A 17,891-nucleotide genomic window follows, 5' to 3' on the forward strand; every position below is an offset into this window, starting at 1 on the left:
GCCACAACACTACACTTGGTCAGCTTGTGGGTTTGAAACGCCTGGTTACAAATCGTTGTCTCACAAATAAGTATTCGACTATCACTGCTGTAGATCACTGTGGTGGGATTACATAGCTGCGCATTAAATAAGAGGTCAGGGACGTTGGGTAATAGGCTAGAAAAGATCCCATTGCCTAACTTTCTTAAGAGCCACTAGATGGCAATGTAAAGCAATAATTACGTTTCACTCGGTTATATGATTTACACATTCTGATATATAAATAATGATTATATTTAAGTTAAACCTGTGTTTCTGTTAAAGCAATTATCTTCCGTGGTTGTATAATTGATCGATCAACTAATCGGCCTCCCTATCAAAAAGTACATTGTTATTGTATCACAGTCTAATTAATAATGATACTGCTTTCACTCTGTCTCTCAGTAGCTCTCAAAGCATGAAACGTATTGCAGTGAAGTATCTTTGCTTTCATCACATCCTATCGAGTCTATAATTTTCTCTGGGATTGTATTATCTGGTGAAACAAAGGATTCAATTTGCATATCAACTATTAGGCTATGAGATGTAATCCAGGCCAGTCTAGTGACAGACTGAGGCCAAAGATCAGCCCCACTTAAGGTCTAAGTCAAATGTTCCCTTTGTAACTACTGGCCCTTTTAGCTTAAATAGCGGATCTATTACTATTACTATGAATACTGAAACACAGTGCTGATATCTATGTACAGTTGTCCCATCAACTCTGTGGTGTGACAGTAGAGAAGTTTCATTGATTTATTAGATTTATTTCTATGCTGTTTCAGACGAGTCAACTGGCAGGCCTCTCTGCTGTTTCAGAGGTTATGGCCAACTCTTTCCTAACCACACACCCGTCATTTCCAGAATTGATAATTATTACAAACCCACAGCACAAAGTTTCTCAGGATATACTCTGTCTTTAGCATCACTGTTCAGACAAACTGGTTTCCTCAGATCATCCAAGCTTCCTCCCTCCATGTGCCACAACAACTACACTTGGTCAGCTTGTGGGTTTGAAACGTCTAGTTACACATCATTGTCTATAAAATAAGAGGTGAATTGATTGTAGTTTGGCATCTGAGGAGGTTTAAATGGAAAGTTTGAATTAATATGGAGTCAGTGTTCAAAAGGCTCTGAACTCAGAACCCTGTGAATGAGCATTTTAATTTGTAACCAGAGATCCTATTCTGTTCCCATGGCAGCCTGCTCAGATTAAAGCGCTCCCTCAGTAGGAAAGGCACGTTTTTACCTAACTTTACTTTCATTTGAACCACTTTTTTCCTGTGACAGCCGTTTTCTTCAGAGAATACGACAGTTGTGTAATCGATCAATCAACTAATCGGCCTTTCTACTAAAAAGTACAGAAGTATTGTATCGCAGTCAAGTTAATAATGAATGGATACTGCTTTCACTCCATCTCTCTCTAGCTCTCAGAACATGAAGACAGAATGATTCAAGTCTTTCTCCACTTAAACAAGGAAACCTGCTCTCACCACATTTTCCTAACTGTCATTGTCTTCTCTTTTCTTTGTCATGGTAATCATGTGACATCACCATGGTTCCCTACAGGTAGACATGTCAGCCGTATCTCCATTGACCATCTGCCTAATCATACCATCCCTCCCGGACACAGATACTCTGCCCCTAATGTAACTTCATTACTGTCTGTGAGCGTCGCCTCTAAAGGTGTAACCTGACATTCTATCCTGCAATGTTTGTGCTGTGCATTTCTGAGCCAGTACATGCTGGATCTTTTACATTCAGAACAGAGACAGGATTAAAGCTATGAATAACCCATTTTTTTTGTTTTGATCTTTCTTGATTGCTCTTCCTATGTTTCAGAGTCTGAAAGTCTGAACATTCTTTCTATGTTAAGAAACAGTGTAGGATATTCACACGCTCCACATACACACATGCACTGTGTGTATGTGTGTGTGTATGCATAAATACAAACCATGTGAAGGGGATTATCTCAGCTATGCATGAGCGTCAGTAATTCTCCATCAAACAAGTAAATGTTAATGCCGCACAAACACAGTTAAGAGACTGTTTACATGTGTAACAATTTTAAAGCAGGGACATTATCGGCTTAACATCCATTCTTTTTGACAGCTTCTTTACTCTAGATGTGTTTCATGGATGTGTATCATTTGTCAACATGGTGTTTCTATGTTAACTTGTCATGCCCTGCAGTGGAGACATAACAAGCTGTAAGGGAATAAGCTTTACCTTCAGACTGTTGGGCAGTAAAGCTGAACTCAAAATGGCACGAAGTGAAAGATACTAAGAGGCTGCGAACGATTACATGAGTCGATACTAAAGACGTGCTGACCTGCTGTAAACTCTACAACTACTTGGATGAAAATGGTTTTGACATTTCAGTAAAAATCGAATATTGCAATTTCAATGCTCATTAAAAGTCAAATCTCCAGGTGAGTCCAGCCACACTGCAGTGGGTGACACAGAACTGCAGGATAGCAGGGGGCGCTGTTGCTCCAGAAAGAAATCCAAGCTACTGTCATGCAGAGAATAAAAGACTCACTGCGTCTCAGGTGAACTCTCAGCCTCAGGTCCACCATTTCCACACACCATTAAACATGGGAACGTAATCCTTCGCCTATTGATTATGGAGCTTTGTTTGTTTATTTATTTAACAAACATTACAAAATAAATTAGAAATACACATGCAAACAACGGCTAAGGTGGTGGGAGTATTAAACCACAATATGTTTCTGTGATAAAGAATACTTACATTAGCTTTACATCACTTTTTAACTTATCAATAACAAATAATGATAACATTAGTTGTATTCATTGTGCACAGAGCCACAGACAGAGCTTTAGAGAGAAGAAAACAAACAGACGAGCCATAGGATAAGAAAGTGAGTGATCACAGTGAATGACCTTGAAGGTAACTCAGATCTTTTCAATGAATTCTTCTCCAGAGGAACGGAGAAGGATACATTATGCATGCGATCTATTATTAATGCTCTTGAGTCATGTTACGATCACACATCAGCCCTTAGAAAATATCTGAATTGCCGGATCCTCCTGAGGATTTGTCCTCTCATACATGGGCGAATTATAAAACAAATTACGTGATTAAATAATTTACTTCAGTTTTCAAAGTTTGCTTGGGGGAGATCACTTCTGCATTTTGCTCTTCCAAAGCATTAATTAAACATATATAATATTAGATTTGTGCTTTAATTTCTTATCCTCATGTTGGCCTCTTATTTTTTGAATTAAAAAATAAAACAAATCTAATTATTTATCCTCTCCGATCAAATCAATGGCTTTTTGTTGAACCTCTAAAACGGCCCAATTAAAACTATTTGCTGCGTCTTCCTGAGAGTCTATTGGCTCACAGCTCGACTCAGTTTCCCGGAGCCCCGCCCCCATGTGTCAGGACTGCGCTGCTTAAGCGCGGTGTGACTGTTGATGTACTGGAGAGTAGATCCACTAAGTCACTACTTGCGCGTTACATTGACTTTTCTTTGAAAGGAGGGAGGAGATCGTATCCGTTACAGGTCCTCGCACAACGCGCGTGTGTGTCCAAACTCCGTCGCTTTGAACGTTTTTCACCTACTTTCCCCCCCCCAAGCCATCTCTGACAGTATGAAGTGCAGTTATGGCAAGGAGTAGCAAGTCAGTAGCGAGGACCCTGGAGGATTTGACGCTAGACTCGGGTTATGGTGGAGCCGCCGACTCCTTCAGATCTTCCAGTGCGTCGCTGTGCTGCTCAGAGGCACATGGGGGGAATTATTGGCATTTAACCGACTCGATGCACAGTCGACACAACAGTCTGGACACTGTTAACACCGTCCTGGTCGAAGACGCCGAGATCCTGGAGTGCACCGGGCAGTGCGCTAAACTACCCGAGCTTGAGGATGTGCCGTGGAGCCTCGGGGAAGTAGCGAGCGCGCTGAGCAGGGACGAGGAGATGAGCCTGCCGACCCCCCCGCAGGACGTCCTGCTCAGGCTGTCGGTGCTGGTCAGCCGGGCCCTGGTCAGAGTCGCCAAGGAGGCGCAGCGGCTGAGTTTGCGCTACGCCAAATGCACCAAATACGAGATCCAAAGTGCCATAAAGATCGTCCTGTCATGGACCGTCTCGGTGAACTGCATCAGCGCGGCCCTGGGTGCCCTGTCCTTGTACAACATGTGCACGGAGGAGGACAAGTTCAGCCGCGGTAAGTCGGTGCGTTGCGGGCTCACTTTCAACGTGGGGAAGTTCTTCAGGTGGATGGTCGACAGCAGGGTCGCGGTCCGGATCCACGAGCACGCAGCCATCTACCTGGCGGCGTGCATGGAGAACCTGTTCCGCGCTGTGTACGCACGGGTGCTGCGCAGTGCGCTGCTGGAGGGGGACAACGGGGTCCCCAAGTTCACCGTGGAGACCCTGGAGCAGGCCGTCAACGGCGACGCGGAGATATGGGGGTCTCTGCAAGCGTGGCAACACCTCATCTGTGGAAAGAATGCAAGTGGTGAGTTATGGAGGCTGTACGTGAACGTAGCAGGGTCTTTCTGCTCTTTGTCTCTCCAAACACATTCAATCTTCATCATACAGCCACAGAGGAAGGGGTTTATTTGCTGGATTTACGCCCAATAGGATGAATGAACATGAGATATAGGTGACATGTGTGTGTGATTGGTACAGTGTGAGGGAGTGTGTGTCCTCTTCCAGGGGGATTACTGCAGTATCATGCTTGTTTTGATTCTTGACCAATTGTCAGTCTCACCAGTGCAATGGTACTTGTCATTCTCAGGCAGCAGTTGTAGGGCTGCAGGTGAATGCTGAGTACATCAGGGTTGGAGACAATGATCCGCATCTTTCCCCCCTCTGGTGTACGACAGAATGTATTCCCAGAAATCCTCCCATGGCTATTGTCAGGCTTAAGGAAGAGGTGACATTGATCCCTAATCTTTCCAACCAAAGAAGGCAGAATTCTTCTTTTATGTCTCTGCACACTCGCACATTCTATCTGTGCCTGTGAGATACGTCAGTGCATCAGCATTGCCTCTAAGTGTAGTTGTGTGTATTCCATTCAGGCTTCACTTTGCCACTCCAATACGTGATCGCCCCCCCTTCCTTTTTTGATGGATGCTTTAAAAGTGCTGTTGTGGCTCCTCTTTGCAACAGGTTTATGTAATGGAAGACCTTGTGTGCCATCATGCATTATTCAGAGCGGTGTGAATAAAACCGAGTTATAGAGTGAGAGGAAAGAGAGACACAATTAGAGATTAAACAAGTGACAGTATTCATGTATCTCTATTCTCTTTATTATGGACTCACAGTCTCTTTAAAACAAAAGCAACAAGTAAACAACAGTGGAAGTGTGAGGCTGCATAAAGGCTGGGGAAGAGAAAGCTGCTCCTCACTAAGATACTGTTACCAGACTCATCCAGGCATCACATAAATGATGGATCATTCCGTATAAGACGTAGGGAAGCCTGAATACACAAAAAGCTGACCGACACAAGAGTATGACATCAGGGAGATAACGCTGATGATGATGATGATGCTGTTACTGCTCTTAGGTCATTACAAATACAGGCTTTATCACTAACACTGCAGACATTCACACATATTGCATAAACATCTATGACTATTCACATAAAGCGCCAACAAAACGACGATGTAATAAGACAGCAGAGGCTATTTACGGCGCTAAACTGTTTTTTTTGTTGTTGGTGAAAGTCAACATTCACTCTGCATGCTGGAAGCCACTTGGCATGCAAAATAAGACTCCATCTGCAGAAGAGGTGTTCAGCGGTGCGTTGGATCGCAGCGAATAGGATGAGATGAAAGGAAATCGTCCGGAGCATGCAGAATATTGACAAAATGCCTAAGGCGAGGAAAGTGACACCAAATCCACGCATTAGGCGCTAATGCTCGTATACGTTTAGAGGGAGTAAAGATGATCCACCAGGAGGCATTTTCAGGTAGTGTTACTCCATTTCCTCCCTTCCAGGAATAAGTCGGACTTCTAAAGCTTAGGGTCGCCCTCTGTCGCTACGGTGACAGATAAGGGCCGACACGTTGGCACCATTTGTCGTCTTGAGTCAGGAGGGTGTGTTGACCTTATAGCCGAGCCGCTCGCCCGCCTGCCAACACAAACTTCCATATCACTCCATCTATTCCCCCTCTCTCTCTCCGTCTGCCAAGTGGGAGTAATGGAGGTGATCCGTCCACATTATGCGTACAGTGGTGGTGACCCATCTCAGTGAAGAGGCCTTTATGAATATCTATCTATTACTGCCTCTCTTCTATCAAAGCCTCGCGTCCCCCTTTTGTTTTTTCTTCCCCCAAATCCAATAAGGTAATTACTTTGGCCCCGGTGTTTTCCTTTTTTATGCTATATAGCCTTTCTCAGGTAACGAGCTCTATCGTTTATGGCGACTTCCATCAAGCACAAGAGGCTCAGTGAGCTCAAGCAGCCGTGTGGGCGTAGGCATGATTTGGGTTTAGATCATTATTCTAGCAACTTAAAAGAAATGAAATGAGTGAATAGGTGAGAAATATCGCCTTGTTTTTCCCTTCTCTCTCTCTCTCTCGCTGTCTCTCTCCCTCTGTCAACACAATATCAATAATTACTCCATGCTATACTGTCGGTTCTCACCTACTGCAGATTGCAATTCCGCATTGGCACATCAAGCATATGGCAGGCCTCCCACACACAGGCACACACACTGTATATACACACATACACTAAGATGTCAGAGTCTGCTCTCTCTCTCTCTCTCTCTCTCTCCCCCTCTCTCTCTCCCTCTCTCTCTCTCTCTCTCCCTCTTTCTCCCTCTCTCTAAGAGAGAGAGGTCTCAGAGCTCTTTGCAGGTGTTGGGTTTCCCTCCTTTGGCTGTGGTATCCTGTCAGAACAGGAAACTGCGCTATATGTGGAATATTTCTTACAGCTCCCACCAGACCCCATGATGGAACACACAGTGATTCTTTGATTTCCTCGACGACATGCGCATGTCACCCAAAATGTACGACGGGAACGCGATATGCGCCTCTGAGGGACGTGAACCACCCTGGAGACAAGTTGTGTCGCCAGTGGAGGTGTGAGGTGATGGTGTAGCTTTCATGTCTGGGCATGGGATGACCTGGTTGACGGGACATAAATCAAAGCATCCACTCAAGAAGCTGCTAAAAGCAATAACTCTTGCAGTTCCCTTTTGTGGGTGGAGACGGTCAAACATACGCGACCTGATATTGGAGTATTTCTGGCACAGCTACGGTTTTGTGTCATTTTCTGTGACGGTCCCTCAGAAGATGAAGAGTTCCTTTGCAGACCCTAAGATTCTGCAATGTTATTCATCAAGTTATGCGAAATCCATCCCCCTATAGGCCGACACGCCGGCTCCCCGCTGACGGTAGCCACAGCTTGTGTCTTATCTTAGCGAATCTGTAGTTGGCAGCTTGTGAAATCTAACACCCGTAATTTGAACAACTGGGTACGATGCTCTGTGGCATTGTTCTATCCTCACTCTTCCTTTTTCTTGACTGGAAAACATTCTTCTGTATCCCTGTTGCTGATATACAAGCGTCTCTAGTTTCCGTGCATGCGGAGGGAACCCGCCTTGGCGAGTCATGTCCAAAAGCATTCTGGGAGATGCGTGCGTGCGTGGGGAGGAGAGCAACAGATGGAAAGTGGGTACACCAAGATAGTTGATTAAAACGCAAAGTACAGATTGACAATACATATCTCAGAGTGTTTAAGTTGGAATCTGAGCCTTTTAAGCCTCAGGACAGAATCTCAATTTTGCCACTTTGCCAAATTGAAGTCGTCTTTGAAATCCAGTCTGTGGCAGAACCACCGTGTACTTGTTGAGGGTACGACATTTATTCTTTTAACCTTCTACTCAGAAGTCACCCTGGCTCTCTCTCCCAGCTGCAGAAGTCCTGGTGTTTTACTGTTTCCTTCTCTTGTGCGTCTTTGTGCTGTTATGAGGGCGCCGCAGTGTGGGGCGAAAGAATGCAGGTCCCATTCCATTCGCAGGTCTTTGTTCCTTTCCCCCAGTAACTCGTCGTTGCTGCTGCTGCACGATGTCGGTGCCTGGTGCACACATGCTGCGGGGAAAGGAAGGCAGACCGGAATGGCTGCGGTCTGCAGCGGTGCCATGGTGTACCAGGGAAAACCAGAGCCCGTTACGCCTGGGAGTTGCTCTGTATCTGTTTAACTTAAACACTTAGGGAGGAGAGGAACTTGCACTTAGGAGCAACACACATGCTTTTACACACAGGCATGGTCAGAACACACACACTCACACACGTGCACATGGAGTCACATGTCGCCCAGGAGCAGATCTGGTATTAATTGTGAGTTTGAGGAGGAAATGAGGAATTCTAGTGTGAAAGGGAGACTGAGATGAGGCCGAATTGACTTCATTTGATTAAGAGGTGGCAGTTTAGAGACTACAGGATAATATTGCCCCCTGTTGACAACCGCTACAATAGATCAGTCTAATAGATCAGTCTATAATAGAGAAGTCTCTTCTTTGTTATTCTGCAAGTGTCCCGTTTTAACACATTCTGTGGAAATGTGTGTGTGTGTGTGTGGTTTGGTGCAGCTGGCACTCACTGGCATGAAGCTCAGTATCACTCAGCCTCTATACGTGTACGTGACTACAGTCATTGTACGCAGCAAAAAACACCAAAATAATGACTCAACTAGCCTCCAAATGCTTGTTGTTTACTCGGCTCAAACTGTACCACGTTCCTGTTGTAGCACATCGCCAACAAAAGACAACGTGAGTCGTCGAAGCAAAGACTCATTTTTTAATTTTCATGTTTGACCTTTTCCATCCAAATGAGTTTTACTTCATCATAGTTCTGACAAGTCGCAGTCTGAACAGCCGGCTTTAGTTTTACCTCTGAGACAGATGGGGTTCAGAATGTCTTCGTCTGCTTTTATGGGTTTATTTTCCATTTTTCCCCCATACAGAATTCACCTTTAACTGTCTCTGTGTCCTCTATTAGCTCTGAGCACATGGAGGATAGAGGCGATGCAGATACCAGGCCAGAACAATTACACAATTTAGGCTGCACTGTGGAGGCAAATCCAGTGAATTGTGGCAAAGACTGAAGTGTCCATGCATGATGTCAACTTTGGACAGAAATACAGAAGGAGAGACAGAGAGAGAGAGAGAAAGAGAGAGAAAGAGGCGCAGATGGCAAGGATCAAAACAGGAAAATCCATAAGAGAAGCTGTGGGTGACAGATGAGACCCAGACAAGCAATGTCTACTTTCTTAATATAGCAGGAAGAAGACTTGGAGCAAACAAGTACCAGCAAGTGGATTAGATCCGAGATGAACCGCTCTCTCTACCACTCTCATTTCCACAGCTCTAAATTCCTATTGTTGTGTTATAATGAAAGCGATCCCTTCTGCATAACAACGGATGATACGGGTAAACAAGCTTTTAACTTGTCCTCCCTTTGATTGCGAGCTGAGAGCGCTGGACGCCATTCAAAGAAGTGCCTTTTCTTTTTTTGTCGCCATTAGAAAATGCGGCGTGTCAAGACGGAGAGCGCTGCGTGACCTGTCAAGACGCTTCTGGGAGTCACGGCTGGCAAACTGCGAATCAAATTCCGTGATATTTACATAACGCCGTCTCTCACACACACAGAGACACCCTGGAAACACCACAAATCGAAACCAGCTCACCAGATTACCCAGAGATCCCACTGTGCTGTGGAAACCTATAGCACTTCATCTTGCTCCTTAATGACAATAACACAAAGGTGGCTGTGTATCGTGACAGATGTGTGTGTGTAGTATATGGCGGGGACACACCATTTCCATAGCCAGCAGTCAGTTACTCAGTGAATCAATGTGAAGTGGAGCTCTTATCTGCCCAGTGCACCCATTAAGGTCCTATTTGAGAGCAGCTTAAATTAATTCTTTGGGGATGGATGGAGGGTGGCGTCCATCGAACAACTCCCTCTCCTCCACATTCTTGTCGCAAGAACCCGACTGCTCTTTTCTCGTCGCAATATCCCACCTACCGCGCTTTTACAAAGTGGATTCAATCAAGGATCATTTCTCATTTTTACTCCTCTGAATCCTTTCACACAGCCGAGGTGAAGTGAGGTGCGTTTGCTCATTCGGCCTTCCGACCTTCCCGGTTTAAGCTCCCCGCCGCGGTTTCGATAATCCTCCGTGATAGTGCAGTAGCAAGGGGTGCAAACGTCGCGGTGCATTTCTGAGATGACTGCGGGGAAGCTGAGGGTCTGTTTTAGTTTTGTGTCAACCACTTTACACGTGTTTGGCCTGCACACGAGGGATAATGGACGTCAGCTGAAACAACACCGAGCAGATATGGTTCATTCATAGAATACAAACGGAATAAACACTCTCTCCCCTCGACATGCCAGCGTGCCCATGGAATAAACATATTCTCTCCCCCCCCGGAGGGTGGACGTAATTATACACGGCCTCCTGTGTTATTCTATCATTTGAGAGAGGAGAGAAACGTGAAGCAATTACTGAAATCTTTACTGAAACTTTCCGCCGCTCTGTGGTTTGGCTTCATCAGAGCCAAAAACCAGACCATCAACAGAAATTAATTGATGACAAGAATGATGGAGATACTGTCAAATGTATTTGCTGGTTGCTGCTTGTTCTTGCGTCTATCTTAGTCACTTCTTTTCATTTCATTGTAGATTCTTATGTTAGTTGATTTAAAGCGACTTGGCCTGTAGCGAGGTGTGATTTACTAGAATGAAGCGAACAATAGTCACTTTATTGCAACCTGAAGTTTGCTTACTGTCTGCGCCCACCTCTCCTCAGGCTGTTTCATATATCTGTGTGTGTGTGTACTTGGGTTACTATTTCCCCTTAGTCCCTAGAATATCTTCAACAGAACTGAGTATGCGTCTGAACTTGCTGCATGCAGGTGATGGGGGGGCAGCACAGCGTTATAGTGACAATAAGCAAGCCGGTTTTTCTGGTTGATGAAATCTGTTGAGTCGCACCTCTTAGTCAACATTATGCGTCGTTGCTGAGACTTTATCCGGATGTAAGTCTTGTGACAGTTGTGCTCTTTACTCAAAGTTCATTTGTGTGGGTTATTGTGTGTGTTTACATGTGAGCAGGACAGGGAGAGAGAGGAAAGCACTCACAGGGGCTCGGTAACTTCCTACCAAGGCACCGATCTGCTGATGCAATACTGATTCTGTTCCGCTGGACCGGTATCCTATTACCTCCTGTGGGAGCTCAGAGCACCGACCTTCGGCCCGTGTGTGGGTGCATATGTATTTATATGCATGTGTGAGCAAACGTGAAGGCTTGACCTTTTGTTGTCCTTTTCACCGCAGTGTGAATAAGAGCTGAAGTGTGTATGCAGACGAGTTTAATGAAAGCTAATCAAGACGTGAGAGTGGATGTCATCTTTCTGTCTTCCTTTTGTTTTCCTTCTTTGCCCTTCAGTCTCACCTTTCTCATTCTCTTTGTCTTGCCAGACTGAAACAGAGAGAGCAGAGATCGCTCTCTTCCTCTCTCTGTTTCAGTCTCTGTTTCTCAATGAGTGCAGACATAATGAGTCTACATTTCAATACTGCCTTGATTGAGACTAAAAGCTGATTTCAGGCAGCCTAAGTCGAGCCTGCAAGTCTGTCAGGGGTCTAATGCTGCTGTCAGCTCAGACATGGATGGTCCCAGGGGGAAAGCCTTGCCCTCCTGCTGCCTGTCCAGGCCCTGCAGATAAACACACAGCGTAACCATGACAGATCGCCACAGGTTGGACCATAATCGGTCATAGTAGTGTTGCAGGAGTGAGTGGGCAGCACTGTGTTGGTTTGTGAGAGGAAGTGAACCAAGGATGAGGCCCAAACAACAGGACCTTGTCTTGTGGAGATTAAAACAAGCTTTTCCACACGGGATGTTTGCTTTTCTCTCTAATCTGCCTCTGAATAGCTGAATCACGCAGATCTTTGCAGTTTTCAACTCTAACTGAGTGAGTCTGCCCATACTCCACGATGAACCAGTAGCATATGGAGCTGATTACCTCAGCAGAAGGTATACTGTACTGTATGTCTGCTCTGTTATGACATTTTCTTATTACAAACACATGCTGGTTCTTGCTTTATGCCCATTTCATTCTCAAAATGGATCAGAGATCACACTGGGAAGTGATGCAGGCAGCAGCTGTAACCTCCACCCTTCACTTTAACAGAAAAACACTTTCATTTCACCGTCCTAGTAAAACAGCAACACTGAACAAAAACACAGCTACCAATACTATGGTGTGTATTTATTAAATATTCAATTTCATACAGTAGACATGTTTCTCATGTGTTGTGATTAAGTCTATTTGGTACATTGTTCTGTTAATTTGATCATCAATACACAAGATCCAAGATTCCATCAACTTTCGGAAAAAACGGATTTGTCAAACTCACTTTTCACTCTGTAACGCTCAAGGTGAAAGTTTTGTTTAAGGTCCACCTACAGCCCTGCAGTGTCACACGCTTAGAGCCCATTAGAAATGAGTCAGGTGGGTTTCCAATCATGCACCAGCAATTGTTGTCTTCAGTCACTGCCTCTCTTTGGACACACAGGAGTTCACAGTGCTCTCTGAGTCACAGGGTAGTGAGAGTTGAGTGGATGACACATATGGTGTGTGTGTGTGTGTGTGTGTGCGTGTGTCAGTGTCATACCTGGCGTGATGTTGTTTCAGCTCTGATCCTCTCTTCCTCATGCTGACTGAAAGTCTGGCTGGCAGGAAGAGTCAAAGGACAGAGTGACGCAGGGCTGCATGTTTGAAGGTTTACTTCACTTCCAAACAAGCCAGTCAATCATATGCAGAGGATGAAAATAGCTTTTTCAAGCGTATGGAAGTGAAGTTTACATTTTTGACATGCATATATATTCCGTTTTCCTCGAAGGAAAAGGAATTAATCCCCTTATCAGCCTCCGGTGAGTGAGCCAATCCAACTTTCAAGATTATGAGTCTCATGATTAAAGCATTTATTAGCTGAGCTCTCTGATCTCCTGCTGGGGACGAACATCTTTGAAGCCATATACTGCACGTCTGATACCTGCTCTGATTAACAAGATGTTTTTCATCTCTGGGGTGGACGGAGACGGATTCACTCCCAGCTAGATCCTCTGGTCCCACTGTCCAATCCTCATCGTTCATATTGTGACAGAATACTTCTGAGAGAAGGAGAAAGAGCAGCAGAGAGTGTGGAGAGAGAGAGAGCGAGCGGAGCATAATGACACACATGCCTATGCTGCTGGAAATGTCAAATTCAGAGCTGCACTCCACTCTCATTCTTCAGCAGGGACATAAATTATTGATAGTCTCCAGGTGATGGCGACTGATTGCGAAACCAATTTCTGTTATTGTAACCTTTTTGCACACCTGCCGAACATATGCAGCCAATGAAATGATCCGTTTAGCCTCTGCACCATTCCTGCAGAGGAGGAGGAGGAGAGTGTGTTTTTGTGTTTGAACACATGCAGTGTTGCTGTCAGCAATCACGCAGAAAGGACAGTTATTAAGAGAGAGCGGCAGAAGACGAGCCGATGCAAGACAACGATATGAAAACAAGGTGAAAGCAGCTGGGACGGAGAGTGATGAAAACAAGAGAGTGTGTGTTTGTGGATGTGTGTAAGTGGAAGCTGCATCCATCCAATTTCATCTATATACTTTCCTGTCAGTGGCTAAGCAGAAGCTTAAAGCAAGGCTGCCAAAACCACTGTACAATCCAGCGCATAAAAAGATGGATGACAACAGCTCAGGCAGCAGGTGCAGCAGTACACTGAACCAGTGAGGGGTGAGGTGTGTGTGTGTGTTTCGGTGGGTAAATAAGAGGGTAGCTCAAAAAAAGGCTGGCTGTGATAAATACAGTAGAAGGATTATATTTTTATGTCTGGCAGGCTGTTGGTAATGCAGCACAGCGTCACTGCACAAACACCAGGGCAAGAAAAATGCCTTTTCTTGCTTTTCTTCAAATCTTTTTTCCAATTAGAATTTGACCGACGATGCCTCCTGACGCCTGAGTGTTGGCTGATGTTTTGATTTAGCTTCCTTCATGAATGGGGGAGATGCAGATGGAGGCCGCAGCCCTTTGCCCCCTCGCAACACTTCTGCAAGTTTGATGACAATAGTAAAGACAAGTGAGGGGCGGTAAACTCAGATTGACCTCCCTTTTGGGGCATATAGATAATTACGAAGACATTACGGTGTAAGTTTCAACCGCCGCAGCTGAAAGGGGTGTAGAGTAACACAGTGTGCCTCAGGAAAGGACTAATCCAAGATTTGACATTCCATCTGGCAGCTGCCTCGCTATCCAGAATGCACTACATGGAGTTGGATGTGGGATTGATTGACGCGGGACTTATCTCCGTTTTAATGATAAAAAAGATGAGGCTCATGAGGCACCGAAGTCTTGCAAAGCCAATGCTTGATTGAGGGAAAGGAAAGCGAGAATTCCATTTTGCGTCGCACCTTAAATACAGCAGATATAAGCTATAGAAGCATTCAATGCCAGCTAATCCTCACCTCCATATCTGGATGGTATAGTTCAATACTTTGTCCTCAAGGAACACACAAGCTGCTCCAATGTCGTCATATATGCTTGAATGAGGCGAGGAGGAGTGTTTGAAAACGCTCCAGGATCAGGAGTTCTCCATAGACGAGGATTACTTTCAGATATGGGTGATTTGCATATTCATTCCAGCAGTATGAGGGTCAACCTGCTCCATCCAATCTGTGGCCATAAAAAATAAAAAGATTAGATTTTCCAATTTGAGGCACAACAGCATATCTAGTCAGATCCTTATTTAGGTGCAGATATACTGAAGGGTGTGAGGGAAGTTGCGGAGATTGATGCCAGACAGAGATGAACGTCTGTAGTGAGCTGTGAAATTTGTGTGTATACATTTTAAATCTCTTTGCTTTTGTGGCGCAGACTCGGGCAAATAAACCATGACGATCTTATCAGGCGATTGTCAGCAGGAGTAAAATGAGAACGTGGCCAGGACTAGTCGGATCTGTTTTTCAGACGGATAAATCATTCTGTCACGTTCGCCGATCTCCTCGTTCAGGGGATGTTGACATTTTCCAAATCAGCTCGAGTGTTATGGAACAGGATTGAGATGCGATGAGCTGCCGTCCTCAATATTCTGTGGCTGATGGGTTTCCTGTCATATCTCCGCCCTGCTCCTTAGGTTATGTTAAATTGTGTTTCATTCATCATTTCCTGTTTTATTTTGTTATACTCTCCTCTCCTCTCTTTTCGGATGCTTCACTTCCTGCCTTTGTGTGTTTACCACCTGCACCTGTGCTATTGTCTGCCCCGCCCTGATTAGCTGCACCTGGCCTGATTAGTTTCACCTGTCCCCTCGTTATCCTTCCCTCCTGTGTGTGTGTGTGTGTGTGTGTGTGTGTGTGTGTGTTTGTGTGTGTGCGCGCGCACGTGCGTGCGTGCGTGCGTGCACTCCCCTCACAACTTCCCAACTCTCTTTTGCCTGCAGTTACTCCAGTCGTTGCCTTCAGTTTCATCTTCGTCGTTTTGTAATTCCAAATGCTGTGTCACTGAAATGGATTAGAGAATTAAAGCAGGAGGTATTGCTCTGATGCGTTTTTAACATCGACTTTATTTATTTATGCAATTCATTATTTATGTTGCAGTGTAAGTCTTTTTAACTGGCCAGCTGGTTTTTAAATGTGAACCCTTATTTTCTCTCTAAGTACCCACATAAAAAGGACAAATAAAAACCTGAACCTGAACCTGAATCTGAAAAGACTCCATAGCTTTATTTAAACGTCCATCCATCCTTTACAGATATGTCCTCACTTAGAAATATGTGTTGAGTTGGAGTTTTGTGAGCTTCCTTATGACGTGTGTTCTTGGAATGTGCTGTGGCATTCACTGGACTTTCGGATTACAGTAACTTTCAGTGGCGGCAGTCATCATTGGGACTTTACTGCCGTCATAACTCAAGCTGAACTCTTATAAAGCAGCCCAAGACGAGGCACTGGCTGGGTACATCCCACTTTTTGGATTCACTGGAAAGCTACGAGAGGCGTATGTAGATTTATACACGTTAAATGTGCTTTTGACTTTGTAGTCGATGGCTGTGCAGCCCATAATGATGGGTCTTTAACAGTGTGTAATGGCTCATCTCTGGGGGTCCAAACCACAGCTGATATCAGTGCTGGATGCAGTTAAAGAGAGGAGGGGATGTTTCCAGCAGCCATACACACTCATCTGATCACCTTTTTATGAAATTAAAACCTTAATTCCTGTCTCATTACCGTCACGCTAAGAACACAGGCATTCAAACGCCTCCTTTTCTGTTTTTTACGTGGAAGTTTTTATGGATCGATGGCAGGATCATGAGGAGCTTTGGTAATGAATATTGCCACATAACGTCACAGCGCTCAGTGCCGTGCTGGACCCTTTTTGGATGAGACGGCACACTGAGCAGAGCGGACCACATGCTTGGGTTGTGGTCGCGTCGGTTTGGAGGTTTTTAGGTCCGGGGTGTAATGAAGGAAAGATGGCTGAGAGCCACATGAAGCAGGGTCTATTATGAGAACAGCATTCCCCTTATCCACAAGCAAGAAACCCTTGAGCACGCTTTGCAATGACGGCGTTGGATTGGTTGATAGAAGGCACATGTAGTGTAGGTTAAGACAAGAACAGAAAGCAGAAACAAGCATGTCTTATTACTTGAACTTTAGTGGTTTATTAAAGCATGTAAACAATCAGATGCTCTACCGACGATCATGGATGTGAAGGGATGACACAGTTGTTTGTCGATATTTCGCAAGTTAATGGAGTCCTGCAACAAAAATGCTGTCCGCCATTTTGAATATGTGTTGTGTAGGCTGATATAAAAACTATCAGACTGTAATCGCTAAACAAACGAGGGGGTTTCTATGTAATCAGACTGTAGCTGAAGCTTTTGCTGCAGCATGACTTTCCTCTGTTACCTGTTGTGTTATGGTGGTGTCATATTCCCCGGGGGGAAAGAGATTAACATGTCACACTGTGCCTCTGATCCCTCACCCTGCGCACACTTATTACAGCTTCTGCTGCGTTGCCTTCGCCTGCGTCAGTGGTCTGATCTAGTGCTTTGACTCAACTCAGCAAGTGTCACCGCCGCTGAAATAAGAACACATACGAGATTCATCATGTCTTCCACACTGTATCTAATACTGTTTGCGTGTTAGCTGGCGCTTAATACCCTGAGCTGTCACTCTTGACTGGCTCGACCTGGCTTGCAGCGCCATGAGGGAATGATTTTGCTGATGCATTGCAGAGCAGCTTAGGTTAAAAGTAGAATTTAGTTTGGCTGAGAACTCACTTATCCAGGGGAGGAGACACGTATGCATTATATATTAACTGCCCTGCTTCCCATATGGCTGACAGCCCTTTGTGCATTTCCTTGTGAACCGTAGATATCCTGCAGCCCAACTCAAACACTGAGTACATAACAGAAACTATAAATCCATGATCAATACCTTCAAGCATCCGACCACTCAAATGGCTAAAGAGTGGCCGCTCGGGGGTGTTTGATCCGAGTGGCATCTGTGATCAATGAAGGGTCATCACAAGTGAGCGTTCAGCTGTGAGGCGGATACACAGAGATGACGGCTCAATAAAACAAATACTGCACAACAGAATATAATCATAAACTCTCAAAACTAACCCACACACTGTTTTCAGCATTTACATAAATCTGCCATCATATGCGTAACATTTACAGATTTACTTCTTATTTCCCCCAAAGGGTTCATTTTTGTGTGCAAACTGAGTGAAAACATGATGTTTTAGCCACCGTCTCTCTTATTGATTCGCTGCAGGAGATGTTTTTCTTTACATGTTAGTCATGCTGAGAATGTTATCATGTCCTACA

General features: G+C 44.8%; 1 protein-coding gene across 1 annotated transcript in view; it reads left to right on the forward strand.

Moving 5' to 3' along the window:
* Positions 1–3,448: 3,448 nt before the first annotated feature.
* The window catches only part of btbd11b (BTB (POZ) domain containing 11b), a 49,637-nt gene continuing 35,194 nt past the window's right edge, over positions 3,449–17,891 (forward strand). The window contains exon 1 of the mRNA XM_076140782.1: positions 3,449–4,499. Within this exon, the coding sequence (XP_075996897.1) occupies positions 3,647–4,499 (853 nt within the window). The 5' untranslated portion in view covers positions 3,449–3,646. The remainder of the gene's footprint in view (positions 4,500–17,891) is intronic.

This window comes from Genypterus blacodes, unplaced genomic scaffold (assembly GCF_046128005.1).
Source record: "Genypterus blacodes isolate CSIRO-AG114 ecotype Tasmania unplaced genomic scaffold, CSIRO-AGI_Gbla_v1 ptg000015l_1, whole genome shotgun sequence".
In the NCBI taxonomy this organism is placed as follows: domain Eukaryota; kingdom Metazoa; phylum Chordata; class Actinopteri; order Ophidiiformes; family Ophidiidae; genus Genypterus; species Genypterus blacodes.